Source organism: Oratosquilla oratoria, chromosome 34, assembly GCF_046742065.1.
Source record: "Oratosquilla oratoria isolate Oo_2021 chromosome 34, ASM4674206v1, whole genome shotgun sequence".
In the NCBI taxonomy this organism is placed as follows: Eukaryota; Metazoa; Arthropoda; class Malacostraca; order Stomatopoda; family Squillidae; genus Oratosquilla; species Oratosquilla oratoria.
The window spans coordinates 38,080,290-38,100,289 of NC_134810.1; the positions used below are offsets into that span (position 1 = coordinate 38,080,290).

Consider the following 20,000-nt stretch of genomic DNA (forward strand, 5'->3'; position numbering starts at 1 on the left):
CACCCCTTCCCGCTACCTGTATTGGGTACTGGCTACATAAAGGCGTTATCACACTGGGATTTTTTTTTTTTTTTTTTTTTCCTCCTCCGACTCTTGGAGCACATTTGCAATCCGCACCTTTCGGAAAGGAATCTGATATGCTGGAGGAAAATTATTTTCCTCCAGTATATTAAATGACTTTTCTTGATCCCTGTATTAGGTACTGGCTACATAAAGGCGTTATCACACTGGGAATTTTTTCCTTCGACTCTTGGAGCACATTTACAGCTCGCACCTTTTGGAAAGGAATCTGATATGCTGGAGGAAAATTATTTTCCTCCAGTATATTAAATGACCTTTCTTGTTCCCTGTGTTGGGTACTGGCTACATAAAGGCGTTATCACACTGGGGATTTTTTTCTTCCGACTCTTGAAGCACATTTGCAATCCGCACCTTTTGGAAAGGAATCTGATATGCTGGAGGAAAATTATTTACCTCCAGTATATTAAATGACTTTTCTTGCATCCTGTATTGGGTACTGGCTACATAAAGGCGTTATCACATTGGGCTTTTCTTCCTCCAACTGTTGGAGCAAATTTGCAGCTCGCACCTTTCGGGAAGGAATCTGAAATGATGGAGGAAATTCATTTTCCTCCAGCGTATCAAATGACATTGTGTAAATTGTTGAGGTAAGATAACAGTTTACCATAGAGATTTGACGTCGGAAAATGTTCCGGAGGAGGGCGGTACCGCCGGTTAATTAGAGGTTGGAGTAAAAAAAAGCCCAGTTTGATAACACCCTAAGTCTTATGCAATCGATATTTCAGGAAGTTTAGAGACGCCCCTACGGACCAGGGTCATGCAGTTTTCGTTTGTGAACTGAGAGTAATCTTCGTTCAAAAAAGAATTTGCATCACCTTTAAGGTTCTTAGTTTGAAGTGCACTATAGTAACAGAAGTGTATGATACCAGTGAATGCCGTTTCCAGTCTGGATTGATTAATAATTAATTATTTGTCAAGATTTCTTTAGAGCCAGTGTCAAACTAGAACGAGGAACACCCTGGAATGGAAGTGTAGACGCATATCTCTCGCTCTCTATCCCCCCTCTCTCTCTCTCTCTCTCTCTCTCTCTCTCTCTCTCTCTCTCTCTCTCTCTCTCTCTCTCTCTCTCTCTCTCTCTCAGTCACTCACTCACTCACTCACTCACTCACTCACTCACTCACTCACTCTCATTCACTCACTGCCTCTCACTCACTCTTACTCACTCACTCTCACACAACATTAAGCTTTTATTAATGAAAGAGGAAGGGAGAGGAGGGAGTTGCCCAATGCATACTGTAAATATAAAGTAGTTTAGTGGCAAATTGACTTCACGAAGACAGGCTTTAGCGCCTCAACTTACGCTCTCTGAAAAGACAGAGTGCGGGTGATCTATTAGAGGTATTCAAATGGGTCAAGGGCTTTAACAAGGGTGATGCAGACAAGGTCATCATATGAGGACAGCAGGGCAGGACTCGTAGTAATGGAATTAAGTTGGGCAAATTTAGATTTAAGAAGGAAATAGGCAAGGACTTGTTTAACAATGGAGTGGTTAACGAATGGAATAGACTTGGTAATCATCTAGCGAGCGCTGAAACAATTGGTTGTTTTAAGAGGAGATTAGATAACTTCATGGATGAGGATGATAGGTGGTAATGGGCCTAGAACTATCTAGTGTAGGCCTTATGGTCTCCTGCAGTCTCCTTCATTCGTATGTTCTCTAAGTGGCTCATGGTACGTAAGGGGCATAGGGATTTAATTGGTTGAATAAAGTCACGTGGAACAATTATATAAATGGTGATTAGTAGCGAAAGAGTTACTCGCAAGATAACCTGAGGCTGCGCATCAAGTTTTGCTCTTCTGAATGAAATCGCCTGGCGTCAGGTAGGCCATAAAGATATGAATAGAGGTGAAAGCTATAATTTTGCGAAAAATGAGCAGACGATTTGACAGTTAAAATATTGGCGTAATAGGTTATACATGCGCGCGCGCACACATAAACACACACACACACACGCACACACACACACACACACACACACATACACACACTCACACACACACACACACACACACACATACACACACACACACACACACACACACACACACACACGTACACACACGCAATATACTACACACACGTCCACTCATTCACTCTCTCAAATTACGTCTTTTCCTACGTGCTTGGCTGTTTCTTCGTGATCTGATTGTTTCCCCGCAGCAGGAACCAACGTGGCAAGGTTTTGGAGTTGGCTACCACGCGGAAGCCGCGCGCCATTGGCCGCAGCGCAGCCTAACACGTGCGTTCGCTCTCGGAGGGAAAACAACAACAACAACAACAACTCTGACGCTCGTGGCGCCGTATGCCGTAGGGGGTGGGAGGGGAGCTGACGTCAGCAACAACAGGCAGCCGCCGCCGCTAGAGCTCATTTGTAACCATTATTTTGCGTTTATTGCCTTCATTACAGGTGTCGGGTCCAACTGTTCACTCCCAAGGAAGCTTTGTCATTCGACGGCGTGTGATTTGTCGATGCACAGTTGGTGGTGGTAAGTCTTGTCGTTCGTTTGGGGAAAAGTTTCGGACAAGACAGTCGGGTTTTGCGGTTCGTGAACGAAAAGGTTTGGAAATAAGAGACTTCGCGCAATAATGCATGTGCAAATGCACCCCCCGAATCTTCTGCATTATTGAAAAATTGCCGTCGGTTCTGTATTACATTCGTCTTTTCCTGTTTATTCATTCCTTCAATTTGGTGACAACCTACAATTATTTTATTTTTGCCAATGTCAAACGATGTATCTCTTCATTCCGTTATTTATTTGTTTTCTATTTATTTGTCTATTTATCTATTTATTATGTTTTCCTCTGTGGTGTCCGAGAGAGAGAGAGAGAGAGAGAGAGAGAGAGAGAGAGAGAGAGAGAGAGAGAGAGAGAGAGAGAGAGAGAGAATATATGGATTGACTATCTCGGGCCTTAGTTTGCCCACCCATGAAGGAGAGGGACCTGTTCCTACTCGCCACCCTCTCCTTTGTTTACTCGAGATTATTTTTACCATAGTGACGCCCTTGCATCGTTATGGCTTCCCAATACCTGCCGGATTAACGAGTGCCAACGCCGCTCTGAATGACCTCGCCCGCTACGAGGGAATACAAAAAGGGGCTTTAGCCACGGAGAGGGGGGGGGGCTAGCCCCCAAAATCCAATTAGCCCCCCCATTGATTTTTACTCAAAAGTATTATATATACACTATACCGGAAAATTACAAAATTAAGCCAAGTTTATGGTGAATTTGTGATACATGATATATATACATAAAATGTAAATTTGCAGCTATCATTACAGGCATATCAAATATGTATATATATATATATATATATATATATATATATATATATATATATGTGTATATATGTATATGTATATATATGGGGGCCTGAATACAATTGGTTTAGTGATGATTCGGTTTAACGTCGCAAACTTACCTTGTCAAGAGGCTAAGACGGTGCCCCCTTACAGAGGACTTTGTAGCGTGGAATTTAATTAACCATGCCCTTGGTCCAACTCGTTGGCGGCAGGATTTCGAACTACCGTCACCTCGACCTCCGCCGCAAGTGGCGACGCTCTACCCATCTCGGCCAGCGAACATCCTGAAATGAATGAAATTGATTAGTTGTGGTCAGAGTAATAGGTGGGGGATAGAAAAAGTTTATTGTGGTCATTTGTCCATTTGTTGGGGGGGTTGAAAAGGGTTGATTGTGGCCATTTGTCCGTTTGTTGGGGAGTTGGAAAGGGTTGATTGTGATCATTTGTCCGTTTATTGGGCTACATCTTCACCATTTTGATCTTCACGAATCACGGTCGGCTCCCCACCATTCACCGTTGCCCCCCCCTCCCCCGTTGCCAACTGTCCCCCGGTCTTTTGTGATAACAGACAACCCCCAACACCATCGCCTCCTCCATCACCATCACCGCCACCACCACTACCACCACCTCCCACATCCGTTTCCTACATTTACTATTTGCCACCTCTTCGGTCCTCCACCTCCACCTCTTCCTGTTTCCATCACCACCATCCCACCTTCACCACCACAGCCTACCTCCACCTTCATCACGTTCCATCTCCACCACTTTCCACCACCACAGCCTTCCACCTCTACCATCACCTATCTCCACCACCATCTCCTCCATTTAACCACTTTAACCACCCCCACCTCCCTACTCCATCCTTCTCCTCCCCACCCATTCCATTCCGCCTCTTTCTCCCTTACTCCTCATCTACTCCCATTCTACATTACTCTTCTCCTTCCCTTCCCTGCCCCGCCCACACTTGTGATTTCCCTATTCCCATTGCCGCATAGAGGGAATTGATATAGTTTGCGATGACTGAGGTGCTCCTGGTTCTCAAACTCAGGGGGCCACCACGCCCAGCGAAAGTCTTTCTTTTCCAGTTTCCAGTTTTAGGGGCCTCGTTGGGGAGCGGGGGGGGGAGGGGGTGGACCTCCTGAGGCCAAGGGGAGGGTACCATGGGCGTGGTCGCATGCACTCTGACAGAGGAGAAGGTAAATGTAATTTCCTTGTACATGGCGGAAGACTCAAGACTTCGTTTCTGTACTAGAAAAGAACACAATTCCATTCTGCATCGATGGAGGACGCTAGACGCTTTCCCTCGACACTGACAGAGAGCTCTATTGTTCTTCCCTCTGCGTAAACAGAAAGCACTACACTCCTTCCCTCAGCGCTGGCGGAGGATATTAGCGTCTTCTGTGGTTGAGAATAGGCGCTAGACGTCTTTCGCCTCTATTGATAAAGGTACTCGTTTTTATTGAAGAGCACTAAAGTCGCTCTCTGTACCGACGAAGGGTACAGGAATCCTTTCCCCGTGTCCCGATTCTAACGGAGAGATATACCCTGTCCAACTTATGTGATATTTTCTTCGTGGCTTGCGGGGCTGGTACCCGCCCGGACGTCAACCTTGCAGGTGGTCTAGAACCGTTCGTACGTGAACGCAGAAGACAGTGTCCACGGTATGACACTGCAGTGACGATGCTCAAAGGAAGCTGATGCATCACAGTGATGCAAAAGTCTTATGTGACGAAGAAGTACTACACCTACCCCATAGATATAACGAGAAGGAAGGAAGCCAGTCTCCACGAAGTTCGTGAAGAATAAAACGTTCTTGGAAACTGTGGAAGAACCTTCGCTAAAGCTGCAGAAAACGAGGCCTGCGGTTGAAGGAGCACTACATCCGGAGGATAGAAAAGGTTGTGATGGAGGGAAGAGGAGGGGTGTCGGAGGTGGCGAATTGGGTGAGGTTTACCGACAGCCCTTAAATGTCAGCATGAAAACTAAAACAGCATGTTTTTGCATTGTCATGTCGCAGAAAAGACGGAGGTGTGGTATGTTCGATATTTGGAACATACAGTATGCGGTAATAGTTGTGACAAAGTTAAAACTTACGAACGTCACAAGAACACCGAAAGAAGATGAAGAGCCTACGACAGGAGGCGCTTGGACTGTTGGAGCAGGTGACAAGTCGTTGCTGGGAATCGATGAGAAACGAGAGATTCGAATCCGCAACTAGGCGAATGCGAGACCAGCACGCCTCCGATTACGCCATCATCACACACCGAAAGGTTATGATATATATACGTGAGCGATGCAGAGGAAATGTGGGTCAACTCTTTCTATCGTCACCAACAGCGGCAGCTTCAGAGGGAGAAGTGAAGAGGTAGCTGACGGCTAAGTCTTCCAGGCGCCGAAGGCTGGCTCCCTCAGAAGCCATCCCCGCCCAATCTTGGGAAAAAAAGAAAAATGGGTTCAGCAAAGGGCAGACCCCGGAGCACCAGGTCGCTTCACGTGGCGTTGCTTTGCGCAGGCGCGCAGTGGTCAACCTCTTTTCATCATCTCTCTCCCGTCCTTCGGCCTTTTGGGAAGTGCATGAACCGTGACGTGAGGCTTGGGTTTCTTTGTCCTCCGGTGCTCTTTGTGCCTCCGTCAGGAACTTGCAGGTTTCTGTCGTTCCGCCTATCGTGACATTTGGAACGTTTGACTCCAGTTAGGGTGACGTCATGCGGCGCCAAATGGCTCCAGGGGAAAGAAGATCCGGATATGGTTGGTCGCCACTCTCGGAGGATTGGGGAACTGATCTTTAAGACCCTCGATAGATATCCGAGAGGTTTTAATTCATTATTCGTTTACATATTATTTGTTCATCTATTTATTTGTTTACTTGTTTGCTCATTTGTTTATCTGTTTGTTTATTTACGTATTTATTCATTTGTTCACTCGTTTTCTTTCCGCCCCCGACCTCGTTCTGGAGTGAAAGTTCACTTGTTTCCAGTTTTTCGTTTTAATCAATTCCATTTTTCCATGTACATGAGTGGTCGCGAAAGTGAGTTATTTCGCAATAATATAATAAATGACATCACTGCGCCTACCCAAAAGTTCAATTGCATAACAAGAATCGGCGGATATGACGCGAGTTGGGCTGGTGACTGTTTGTAGGGAAGAAAACGGGTCTCCGCCTTCGACGTCCTTCAACATCCAGTTACCGGTGGGCCGGGGTCATCCCGCCGACGTGGGCCGGAGCTCCGGCATTTCCTTTTGTATCACTTCTTAGTAAGACGAAAGACAAGACGCTTAGGGAATGACGCGTTTGGGTGCCGCTTCTAACTTCTGGGGAAGCGAGGTTGATTTGAAGAATACAAAAGTTGGTGTAATACACTAGTGCATATTTAGGTGTTTTTGGATGTTCTTTGTGTAGTGGGTGTAAACGCATGTGCTTTGGGAACCTGTATTTGGTACCAAGTATGCAGATATAATCCTTATACAATAGACACAATAATGTATATGCAGGTATGCATTGTTTTCTTGCGGAGCTGCTTGGTAGGCGAGTGCGTGCGTGCGTGCGTGTGTTTGGTAGTTGAGCGAGTAGGCGAGATATATATTTTCCCGGTCCTTGGAGAGCGTGCCTTTGGAGGGTAGGATATAGGCTGCACCGTTAAATTGTACCTTCTGGAAGAATTGCTTCTGAATTGAATTCATCTGATTTGCTTTTTGTATTAAGGTTTATAAGCACACAGTATGTGTGCGTGTGTGTGTGTGTGTGTGTGTGTGTGTGTGTGTGTGTGTGTGTGTGTGTGTGTGTGTGTGTGTGTGTGTGTGTGTGTGTTTTGTATTACGCACACACACACACACACACACACAAACACACACACACACACACACACACACACACACACACACACACACACACACACACACACACACATACACACACACACACACGCACACACACACACACATATACACACACAGGTATGTTTGTAATACTGACTGACTGACATGATGTTTCCTTGTGGCGTTTCCGGCGAACACAATTATTTGGTTTCCTCGGGTGGACCAATTGGTATTTGGAAACTTCCTGGTTATCCACTTTCCAGGATCCTACGTAAGGCAGATGGAGTGTCCTGCGGCTCCTGAAATGCAAGTTCGGCGACAGACCAGATCCTCCTTAAGGGGGACCAATTGGTATTTGTGAAAGTTGAGCCAAAAGGATTTGCGGTTCCCAGAGCTCGTCCTGACGTCATGAGAACCCCTTTGGGCAGTTTTTTCTTTGTCCTTCTGGTGTAGCGACGACGACAGCGTTATTACCGTTGTTGTTGTTGTTGTAGTTGTTGTCGTTCCCTAGATTCGGCCGAGCAGTTCCTTCTCCCCGAGGAACGTTATGCCTGGAACAGGGTTTACCCATAGATCCATTATAAAGTTTATATTGTGTTGTTGGCGTGTATGGTTGTGTACAATGGAGTCTTCCATAAGGTGGCGGCGCGGTGCCTGGAAGGAGTCTGGGACCAAACCGCCACAAGGAGCCCTTGTCATCCCTAGAGGGTGGCAAAGATCCCTGGAAGCAGCTTTGTTTTCCCGGGGCAAGTACCACGTTGTCACCGTGCACGGAGTTTTCTTTTTTTCTGCCATTATTGCTCTGCGCTATTGATTTACCGCAAACGGTGTGTTGGAATCTCCTTCAGTCCTGTGCCGTACTTAGACAAATACGGAAAAGGATTGTGGGATGTATGTAAAGGTGGACAAGTTCCCAACAAAGGCAGGAATCCAGTAGTGAAAGTTCGAGCACACAAACACTAGGATGTGACCCTTCCAGAATTCTAATATGGAAATCTGCGTAATAACTCATTCAGTCAGGATGATGCGTCTCCGGACAAAATGATTGATGTTAAAGTAAACAAAATTTATTATTCTTAATTTGGGGTGTTTTGAACAATTGTACCCACTCCTCGGTTGATCAATTCACCGGACTTTAGCCTGAACAAGTCATAAATGATTACAAAGGATTACAAAGGAGGAGCATACCGACAGGAGACCTTTTGGTCCATAACTAGGTCGGATGCAAAAATGATAATGATAAATAAAAATAAACAAATAAATACAAATTATAATAATATAAATAATAATAGAATAAGTAAATAAATAGGTCAATTTGAATAATAAACAGGTAAATAGTAAATAATAATAGACAGATAAATAATAATAAATGATAATGATGTAAATAATAATAAACAAACAGATAATAACAAACAAATACTTGTGACAGACGCAGGATTTTTTAAATATACATTTAAAAAAAGAACGACAAATACGGTCCCTTCCGAGTGGGTCTCACATATCCACCGAATAGAATCGTCAGTCAGTAACCAGAATGAATTAGCCTCTCACGGAGGTTGAAGTACGTCCACACGAAGTGGACACTATGACGGAACCGCTAGACACCTGGCCACTGACCACTGGATCACTTTGGCACTCCAAGGTTGACCGCGTGGGGGAACACCTGATGACCAGAGGGCACGGACCGCTCCTGGACAGCGATATTACAGGATTGAATCCCCACAAGTTTCTATTGAATTACATCGGTCAGTTTCTGGGAACCACGTGCGTTTCACGGACTCTATGCGTGTGTGTGTGTGTGTGTGTGTGTGTGTGTGTGTGTGTACTTCATGTCTGTGTGTTGTTTGTGTGTGTATGCAAACGTGTGATTATGTCAGTCATGATGACAAACATGAAGGTGACGTTAATTCTTCAAACTCATGCAAGTGGAAGGCTGGAAACCTACTCTCTCTTCCTGAGACAAACGTTGTCAAACCCTAAAAGTTGGGAAACGAGTTGAAACCGGTTTTGGAAAGGATCACATTTAAAATAAAACGCAGGGAGGGACACCTAAACTCTTACGGACCAAAGAGAAAGAGAGCCAAATGCTAATGAACTTCGTGAAGGCACAGACATGGAGGTGTTCAGTAAAGGACGAGTATAACTGATACGACTGATAGTGTGTGTGTGTGTGTGTGTGTGTGTGTGTGTGTGTGTGTGTGTGTGTGTGTGTGTGTGTGTATTTACCTTGTTGTAGTTTGCGGGAAGAGAGCTATGCTCGTAGTGCCACACTATTGTATCTTTCCACATCCAGTTTTTTCTTAGTCATGTATAGTTTTAGACACAGTGAAGAGATGGCCTCCTCTTTCTCTGTTTGCGTGTGTGTATGTGTGTGTGTGTGTAGCTTTGTGTGTATATTTTGACCTAATTGTATTTCTTAATTGTAGTATATAGGAAAGGAATAAAGCTCATTGGGTCCCATCTCCTCTCCAATTTCTCATATCCAGTCTCAAATTCACGTGGTGTGTGTGTGTGTGTGTGTGTGTGCGCGCGTGCGCGTGAGTATGCTCTTTCGTGTGCCAGAGTCCACCTGGCACCCAGCTGTACATGTCCAGGTGGTATCCAGTTGGAGCTTTGAGGCGCCTTCCAGCCCATCCCCCTCTCCCCCCTCCACACCTCCCCGACCTTCGCCCCTGACGGTCCCCAAGACGTGACCAATAGTACCCCATAAGTGGTGGACTCTCTCAAGGGAAAATTCAGGCTTCTTTATTGTGGGGCTTAACGGCGGGCCGAAACTTAACGAGGTCTCGTTAACCAAGACATTTTTTCCCGTAGGGTTCGACCCTTTAGCTGGGTACAATAAAATCGGTTAGATCTTGTCAAAATAAATTCTTCAAAGTGCCCTATATATTTCAAGGAGGAAGGGTTTAAATCTCTTGCATCGGAGGGTAATTTCCCTATGAATAAAATCGCATGGCGACAGCCATAACACTCGTGTGAATCGTGACTTTGAGAGGGCTTAACAAGAGTCAGTCACAAGTGGGTTTTAGTATAAGTCAGTTCAGGTAAGAATCGAGATCTACAAAACCCCTTCTCTTATGGGCCACTGTCAACTGAAAAGTATTCTTTGGCCAGGACAGAAGTCATATCAGCGATTTCATTCAGCTGTTTGAGATGCACGTATTTGAATTGTTTCGGGTTCGGTTTCGAGTTGTTCAGTGTTAGATTCATTGGGATGAGTCGGGTGTTTGTTTAGGAGCTCGAAAGAGATATGCATTTTCATAGGAGAATGGAGATTATACTGCGCGCTGTTTTGGGTGTTCAAGTGGGGTCGAACGTATGTTGATTAGGAAAGATAACCCGTTTCGGAAAGAGGTACCGTATCTGGAGCAGCCAACCTGTGGGCACTGGTAGAGGTAACCTCATCTGATACCCAGTTCTCTAGACAGCCAGATGGTCTAGGATATAATACAAAACATTGGAAGATTTTTCCGTGCCATATAGACTCCAATAGTAAACTACAATCCGTTTTTTATTTGTATACTGGCAAGTTTCGAACGGTTTCGTACGATCATCTCTGAAGTTTGATATACAGGTGAGCGAAGAGTAAAGGGAAAGGGAAAGGAATGCCTGTATGACGTGCAAGCCAGCATAATGGCAGAGAAAATGGTGTCAATATCGCCCGCAGTCTCTCGGCTATGTTCTAGGCCGTTCCTATAAATTATGTAGTTAATTACTACTTCTCGAGGCTAATTTGTTCATTTTGCCAAGTCATCCCTGCAGCTTCGTAAAACATTAAAGTATTCTTGAAGTCGTTAAAGGCTACATGAACTCGTGTTTTTGTCTACAGGAGAGCGAGTTCCTCTTTTTTCCAGAACGGGTTTGAATTTACTTGTAACTGTCTTGCTTGACAAAAGGACTTGTACGATACGTTGGGCACACGGCGGCGGCAGCAGAGGTTGTCGTGGGGTCGTCAGACGTACGAATATGAACGCGGAGAGTACTGGAAGCAGGAGCGGATACGTTACATTCAAATTAGTTACTTTTTATAGTGGTGGAGAACGCAGTATAAATTGATTGAAAGGTCTTGGCGTACGTGCTTGCGCGTATACGCATGCGCGGTTGTATGCACGTGACTTGGAAATTACAGTAAATGTCACTGGAGAGACTGGAGTCCTTGTTCACTTGTGTGTACAGTGCATGGATGTGCGTGCATGTGTGTGTGTGTGTGTGTGTGTGTGTGTGTATTCACCTCGGATCTGCTGCAGCCTCTTTTCGAGACAGCCAGACACCACCCTACGGCAGTGAGCTCAGAGCTCATTATTAGCCGATCTCTGGGTAGGTCTGAGACCACTCACACTCCACACACCGGGAATGCAAGGTCACAACTCCTTGACTAACGTCCCGTACCTACTCGCTGCTAGGTGAACAGGGGCTACACGTGAAAGGAGACAAACCCAACTTGTCTCCGCCCGGCCGGAGTGTGTGTGTGTGTGTGTGTGTGTGTGTGTGTGTGTGTGTGTGTGTGTGTGTGTGTGCGTGTATGTGTGCAAGTGTGTGTGTTTTGTGTGCTCTTGTGCGTTTGTTACAGCGTAAATGTGTATAATTAAAGGCGGGGCATTTTGCATCCGCAAGAATGTAACCGGATCTTGATGACGGTAGAAGCAGAGTTGAAGTGGACAAAGCGGGAGGAGTGCAATCACGACTCCAGAAGCAAGCGGCCAGCCCGCCCGCATATTAAAAAGTTGAATTCACCACGAGCGACCAACTCGTCAATCAATCAACTCAGCTATCCTGAGTCCACTGCTGAACAAAGGCCTCCTTCATAGCATTCCATGATTCGCACGACCGCGACAACCTCTGCCACGGCACTCCTGCAAACTTCTCTATCTAGTCCCTCAACCTTCTGTCTGGTCTCCCTCTCCCACGCTTCCCATCTCGCGGCGTCCACTCACTAACACACTTGCTCCATCGCTCATCAGTCGTTTGCACTAACTTACCTGCCCAACAATTCGACTTCCTCTCTTTTACCGCCTCCACAATATCTTTCACGCTAGTCTGCTCTCTCACCCAACCTGCCCAGCTCGCCAAACAACAAAAATAAAATAAAATAAAATAAATAAATACTGTCACTTCCGGGAATCCATCCGGGAATGACTTGACGACCTGTCCGGACGCCATGTGACGCGATCTTTTTCGTATATGACTTGAGGATGAGGCTGCAATGACTGGTCCCAACAGTGTGACGGGTCATCTTTCTCAATCGTGCGTCTAAGCGTCGTAGCATGGAGTGACGTCACTGCATGCAGTAACTTACGTTTATTGATGATGTGAACTAACGCAACGCCCCTATATGCTGTTACGTGTGACCTTATGTAACCTGATATGCGATGTATCACTGGGATGCAACGACCTCCCGAATGGCACCGAGAGTAATGTAGGTTTCATATTTCATATACTGGCCATTACCTGACGATTTGATTCAGCTGTGGATATGTCAGTAAGGTTATGCTCAAGTGTCACACATAAACACACACGAAAGCTACATAGTTTGGTGGGACTCTCCAAGAATGAAAAGCGTATTCCATATAGAGACGCTCATTATCATATACCCTTCAAGTCTGGTGACGTAGTTCACAGATTAAAGGTACTTTGCAGCTCGAAGCGAAACACCCTCTTTCAAAATTAAAGAATTATTGCCCTTGACGATCGTTTGACGATCATCGTTGAGCGATAATGTCACCGAGCACAGCGCACCTGTAGCTCACGTCCGAGATCGGGGATTTTAATGCGGCTGAAAGAACGACTCTTGAAGGACGTTCAAGTTTCCAACTACGTTAAAGTACGTCTTACCCGGTGCGATTATCGTTCAACGATGATCGTTCATGGCACAACGATGATCGTCGAGCGATTGTCTAGAGCACTAATTCTTTGTTCATGAATGGTGTTGTTTTGCTTCCAACTGCAAAGTACGAGGGTGGTCATTCTGACCAAACCTACCAACGCGCTTACCTAAATAGGATGCCAGGTAGTAGGATGCGCGTCACCCGCCATTGGCTATGGTAAGCTAATAATCCCACAAAGCAAAACGCACCTGTAAACTGATTGAAATCGTATCTCAACTTCTCAACCTGAAAAATCATGCAGATTTTGTCATGTTGAGGGGTTGGTAATAGGTAATGTCTAGGTGGGGGAGGGGACAAACCCGGTAAAGGCAGTCACCGAATTGAAGGGTTCTTTGAGGCAGCTTTACCCTCATGTACTTTGAGTCGGCGCTCTTTCAACGCCTTCATTCCGGTGTCGTAAAGCTGAAGTGTCAGAGTTACCATCGCCCCCGCCTTACCCACAGCAAAAGGTGGGTTTAAGAAGGAAATAGGGAAGAACTTGTTTACCAACAGTGTGGTTAACGAACGGGATACACTTGGTAACAATATAGTGAACGCTGAAACAATTTATTATTATAAGAGAAGATTAGACAACTTTATAGACAGGGATGATAGGCTATAAGGGACATGGAAGTACCTAGTGTAGGCCTTATGGTCTCCTGCAGCCTCCTCCATTCTTATGTTTTTATGTCTAAAAAGCTGCAAAGGATGCCAATAGTGAAAGGATGACCAACGATTTTGTTTTCGCATTCGTTAAGATCTTTGCTATCCTCAACACCTCCCATCAACACTTCACACTAGCACACCTGTAACCTTTAGACCCAGCGTCACCTTGCTGGTCCGCTTTATTGGCGAACAGGTGTGGCGCAGTGGTGATCGTCAGCTGGCGAGCAGGTGGCACTGGTCAGCGGGTTCCTGGTGCCAAGTGCTTACGGTCGAGGTGTGAGGCCTTCGGGGGTGAAATTGATTTTAGAAACCTGAAGGAATGTGCCAATGTTTGACTATCGAGCGTGGGAATACTTTTTTTTTTTTTTTTTACTGACTGAATAAAATAACCCGGCAGCAGTTAGGTATATCACGAGTTGAACTCGGAGGGTTAATCGAGAGCAGTTTAACCGCCTTGACTGTGGGAGAAAGTTCCCTTTTTTATACTCTTTAGCACAAAAGTTAAAAGGCGGTGATAGTTGGTACATTTCCTTCGAGCTGAAGACCGTTCCATTGAACTGGAAGGAAGTCTGACATAAATGAGTTGAAACTACCTCGAGTAGCCTAAGGTCGTTATATGCATGGTATACTTAATCCCCGGTCACGCATTCACGATTCTCGTCAAATGTTATGATTTCGAAAACCTAGAAGACGACTTCGCCTACAGTATTCTAGACTTCCTTAAGGACAATTCAACAATGTGTCTAATATTCGTATAGGTTTAACTTCTCTTAGTTCGTCATTCAGTTTCTCAATATATGACGCAAAGGTGCTTTGACATTTGGAGATTCGAAAAATAAATTATTGTTAACGAAGCCGTTTCTGCTCAAACGAACTCGCTTGAGTTGCGTGTGTGTGGGAGGGACTTTGCAGATGCTATACTTGCTTGCACCATGCTTGCCTGTAAGAATGAAGGAATTGACTGGATAAGAAGAAACGTGCTGGGATTTAGGAATGGCTTTTTGACTGTGGCAGGAATGAAACCTTGAATTGGCGGAGCATTTATTAGTACGATGTTGTACTCGTTACAGTTTTATCAAACGAAACGTCAGAGGTATACAGGCTAGGTATACAGGCTCCATCCTTACATGGTGTTCATTTGGATACACTTGTCGGCCACTGGCAATTTCGTACAGGAATGAAAATGAAAATCCATGTGAACAAGCTGCATAAACACGGGAAAGGAAACCTGGACTGGAAGTGAAGCTCTTTATTCCCAAGAGAAGGTCAATAGACGAAACGTCAGGAATAAAAGCTTCACTTCCAGTCCATGTTTCCAGAAATGAAATTGTTTGGAGGTAGCCATGATAAACATAATGTTGCCACTTTGGCTGTGGAAGGTCATTGTCTTGCATCAATAATGTTTTTGGTGGTGTGTCCGATGAACGGGGTAAGGTGAGGTCATGTGACTTCATAGTCAAAACAAGATTATAGTGGACTGAATATCATACTATCGAAGAAAAGAAAGTTATTTGAAGAGGATCACAATTATGGATCGCACTGTACGTATCTTGAAATAAATTACATTTCTCATGCTGAAGAGGATTACAGTTAGTGATCGCAATGTACGTATATTCAAATAATCTTTCTTTTTGCCGATTGTGCGATATTCAGTCTATATTACCAATGTGTTAGACCATTCAACTCGCTTGAAGCTTCTAGTACACTGAATATGTCGCGTTTGAGCTGAAGCAAATCGTAGTGTTGGCCAGAATAAACGTGTTAAAGGGGTCATCCAAGATAGGTTTACCATTTAAAAAGCGACCCCCCGTTAGCTGAATTGCATTAAGTTTATGCCTTATGCAGATTTTTAAAGGGATTAGATACAGGAATAGGACGGCCTTGTGGGAAATGGAGTGAACGTGATCAAACCCATGGGGGGGGGGTCAAGAAAAATGGGGCAAGGAACTGTACTGCGACTTAATACCACTGAACAAGTTAATGGTGCACTTAGCTCCATGTAAGTACTTTTAGATGAGACCCAGGGTCTGCGCAAATGGGGTGCCAGCGCACATGGCGTGTGCACGTACTCGCTCATGCTTGAACCTTAGATTTGCCCTCTGCCCTATAGTGTATTTAAATGTGCCCCTCGCGCACATAAGGAAACTGCTGACCTTATGATCCCAGGCGTGGCTTCGTCAAGGTAACCCGCCGTGGCCGCGCCCTCGGGGTGTTCTGACGCCGATACCGGGGGTGGGTGTTCCCCTTACGCCTGTGGGCTTCCGTGTTCACGGACACGTTGCTGTTGCTGGCGTTCTTGGAGGCGCGTTGTCGCCGTTTCTTTGTTTACGGACGTTTCGCGACTTACGGATGCTTCGCGATTTACGGACGTCTCGCGACTTACGGACGCTTCGCGATTTACGGACGTCTCGCGACTTACGGACGTCTCGCGACTTACGGACGTCTCGCGATTTACGGACGTCTCGCGACTTACGGACGTCTCGCGACTTACGGACGTCTCGCGACTTACGGACGTCTCGCGACTTACGGACGCTTCGCGATTTACGGACATTTCGCGACTTAAGGACGCCTAGCGAGACACACACTTTTCTTTTTCTTCAATAGAATTTTCTATCGCCAGCCAGAAGCAAATATGTAGAGTATCGCTCTATAGAAAGGGGTCGAGGATTAAAACCTTTTTTGTGCATTCGTGTATTTATTACTATTACTACTATTAATACATTAATAGATAAATGTACTTTTTTCTTTTTAATGTGAGGATCCGTCTTGTAATATCAAAGCAGCTCATACCTCGTCATGGTTGACGGTGACGCAAGCTGAACTCAGCAGAGTGCGCTTATGATGAGGACCACTGTGCACAAGCTCAGCAGTGTTCTACCTCTTCCAGCTCCAGTATCTTACCATCAGCTTCTTCCCTTCCCCAGCGTTGATCCTGTCTGCAGGAGTGTTTGGAGTCGCTACTTCGTGTTAACTGCATGTTGCTCTTCGAACTTGTTCCAGGACTAATGTTATTCTTGTTTCTCTGTTCCAGTGCGTCGCGCGCCGCAGCAGATCGAGCGTCGTCGCTTCTGGTCTCGAGTGCCGCGGCCTTCCTGGCCCCCGAGCCCTCCGGGTCCGTGACCCAAAGCCAGGAGGCTCTCCAAGGCTCGGCCACCTCGTCCCCAAGCGGCACAGTCGCAGGCTCTACGCCCCCGCCCTTCGCACGGGATCCGCCACCACCACCTCCCCAGTCGTCTTCATCTCTTCCGACGTCGCCAAGTGAACCCCCTTGTCATGGTTTGATTCCTAACTCTAACCATGTCCCTACATCTACCCCGGCCCCTGCCTTGCCCCCATTCGCCCTCGACGACCCGCCTAAGCCTCCAGAAAGACCCCCGAAGAAGCCCAACCTCAGGTCTTTGTTCCATGGCCCGGTCCTTGGCGATGGCCACAAGGGGCTCTCTTCCGCGCCCAGTGTTTCTCCAGAGAAAGGCAGCCCGGACACGGAGATGCGCCGCATCGAGGAGTCTGCCAACGAGCTCCGGAACCTGTCGCCGGCCCGCACGTACTATTATCGTAAGCCCCCAGCTCCGGATCCTCCTAAATCGCCGGAACTGCCCCAGGCTTCTGCTGGCGTGAGCGCGACCTCGACGACAAGTAACGTCGCGTCTTCCACGACCACAACAACCACCCCGAAGAACTCCGTGGGTAGTCCCCAGGCCGGCAGCTCCTCAGGAACTGCGCCAGTGTTGACCACGCACAACAACACCACAAGCACCCACCCCCAGCACCACCACCAGCTCCACCTCCCACCCCCTGCCAGCCCGAACTCGAGAGCTTCGACCCCCGATCTCCCTCCGCCCCCGCCTCCTCCCGTCATGGAGGAGGAGGTGGTGGTCTCCGACGAGCCCCTACCGCCGCCGCCCTCGGAAGTGACGGCGAACCCCGCCGCCGCTGCTGCAGCGGCTGCGTCAGGTCATGCAGCGGACCCGAACTGCAGGGAGGCTGCCCATGGCAAGGATGCTTACCGCGCCGCTGTTCTTCCCAACTCTCTGTAAGTATTCGGAATATTATCATCGTAGAATGGTGAAGAAGACACAGGTCTAGGCTCGAGTCGTATTTCTGACAAGTTTTTAAGAGCTCATAGTAAAAGAAGTTAGAAATTAAAATTGGACTTACAGTAGACCTGGGTCTTCTTCACAAATCTTTCCCAACTTGTTACGCTGTCTCAACATATTCTCTCAAGCTGGTTAAAAAAATGTGTCTTTTCTCGTTGGATATCGCGGGCACTCAGGAATGTGAATATTGCCTGCCGTATGTTATTGCTGGTATTTGGTGAATTCCCTGATTGTCGTACATCGCATACAGAGATGAAAAATTAGGACACTAAATGGGCCCATATTGATGTGTGTGTGTGTGTGTGTGTGTGTGTGTGTGTGTGTGTGTGTGTGTGTGTGTGTGTGTGTGTGTGTGTGTGTGTGTGTGTGTGTGTATGTGTATGTGCTTGTGCAGGGCTAGGTTATTTAGTTTTAATCTCTGGATGTTGCGTTTACATGTAAATGCAGTAATCAAAAATTAATGTTGAATTGACGTCTGTCATGATGTGTAATACTAAGGTTGTTGCATAAGACATACCATAGGATGAGTTGAAGATGTAATTGAAGTTTAAACTATTGTTAAGCCTTTGCGACGATATTGGCCAAAGTATATGTTTGATTTACGCGGACTTGGATTTACGCGGTCATCGACTTCCGCGGTCTTCGATTTAAGCTGCATTCGCGTCTAAAAACGGGGAAGGAACATAAGTCAGGGAGATTTTAGTTGCGGCCGAAGCCGTCACCTTTGCCTTGTTTGTTCAGATACCCAAAGAAAAATTTAGTCCAGCTCGCGTAGTGACGAAGTGCGTACGAACCCCGGCTTGCCTCGGCGCGAAACTCTTACGCGAAGTTAACGCGTCAGACTGCACAAAGGTCGCCACTCGTTCTTTTATTCTTCAGCTATTGTTTCATGAGAATGAGGACGCGGAGGCTATGTTCGAGCGGTCGCGGGGACATGACATCACTTGTCAGAGGAATCAAGTCTAATGTGTTTCGATTCGCGAGAGTGTAAAAACCCACCTTTATTCACCATTTGAATAGGTTATCTGGTTTTCGAATTAGTTCGTTTTTTTTTTATCACGTGGGGTGGGGTTGGAGGGGGAGGGGGAGTGAGTAAGATTGCTGGTTACCAGTAAAAGGGACGAATCATCTCCGTAAATGACTTGAAATATCTCCACATTCTGACTCGCAAACTTATCTCAGTCTCGCCTTCCAGCCAGTGAGCTGAATTTCTTGCCGTTGACCAGTAAAATGAACTTAATTCAAGATATAGCCACGTTCATTCTGAGAAAAAAAATGTAGTGTAAATCTGCTAAGGTTGTAGTCACAAAATGCATTTTTTTCATAAAATTCTACATCATTTGATTACACATCCTCTCGGGGTTTGTGATAAATAGGTCGAGTATGTTACAGTGACTTCAGGTTTCATTTTACGAGTTACAATAATTACCACCAAGAAGGTCGATTAAACGATTGCCTACACTGCCATGTTCTAATGCCGCCCAATTAATGTCAGTCAAATTAAAATCTCTCATTAATTATGAGCACGTCACGATTTCGAAAGCAAACCAAAGGCAAACTGAAACGACAGGTTATTTGCAAATAATAATGTGGTTAACTTGTATATCACTGATATTTATCGTTTGTCTGTTTGATGCAATTCAACCCATGAATTATCATGCGCATTTTACTTCACCTTCATTAGTTCATAGGTATGATTATACTTTTTGACGTATCATAACACTCCGAGCTCTATTTATTCAAGGCGGTAAAAGAGAGAGCGAGAGAAAGAGAGAGAAAGAGAGAGAGAGAGAGGGAAAGAGAGAGAGAGAGAGAGAGAGAGAGAGAGAGAGAGAGAGAGAGAGAGAGAAAGAGAGAGAGAGAGAGTTAAATGTATCACAGCTACTTTAGCCAAGGGGTGTAATTGGTAGTAAAGGATTAACCCCCTCCCTCCCCCTCTCTCTCTCTCTCTCTCTCTCTCCTCTTTCTTTTCTCTCTCCCCTCTCTCCCCACTCTCCCCTCCCTCCCGCCCTCCCTCTCTCCCTCCCTCCCTCGCTCTCTCCCTCCCTCTCTCCCTCCCTCTCTCTCATATGTTACGGCATTGGGCCTGACCTAAGCACCAATCAAGAAGTGAAAATGCCGGAAATCGAATGATAATCTCCATAGTCTGGTGGACAAGAGTGTGTGCGCGCGCGTG

The 20,000-nt window shown here is 46.0% G+C and overlaps 1 protein-coding gene across 3 annotated transcripts in view; it reads left to right on the forward strand.

Annotated features, from left to right (window-relative positions):
• Positions 1–20,000, forward strand: part of Shrm (shroom) — a 1,346,254-nt gene that overhangs the window by 1,207,066 nt on the left and 119,188 nt on the right. For all 3 annotated transcript variants that reach the window (XM_076173405.1, XM_076173404.1, XM_076173406.1), the window contains one exon: positions 16,759–17,760. In XM_076173405.1, the coding sequence (XP_076029520.1) occupies positions 16,759–17,760 (1,002 nt within the window). The remainder of the gene's footprint in view (positions 1–16,758; positions 17,761–20,000) is intronic.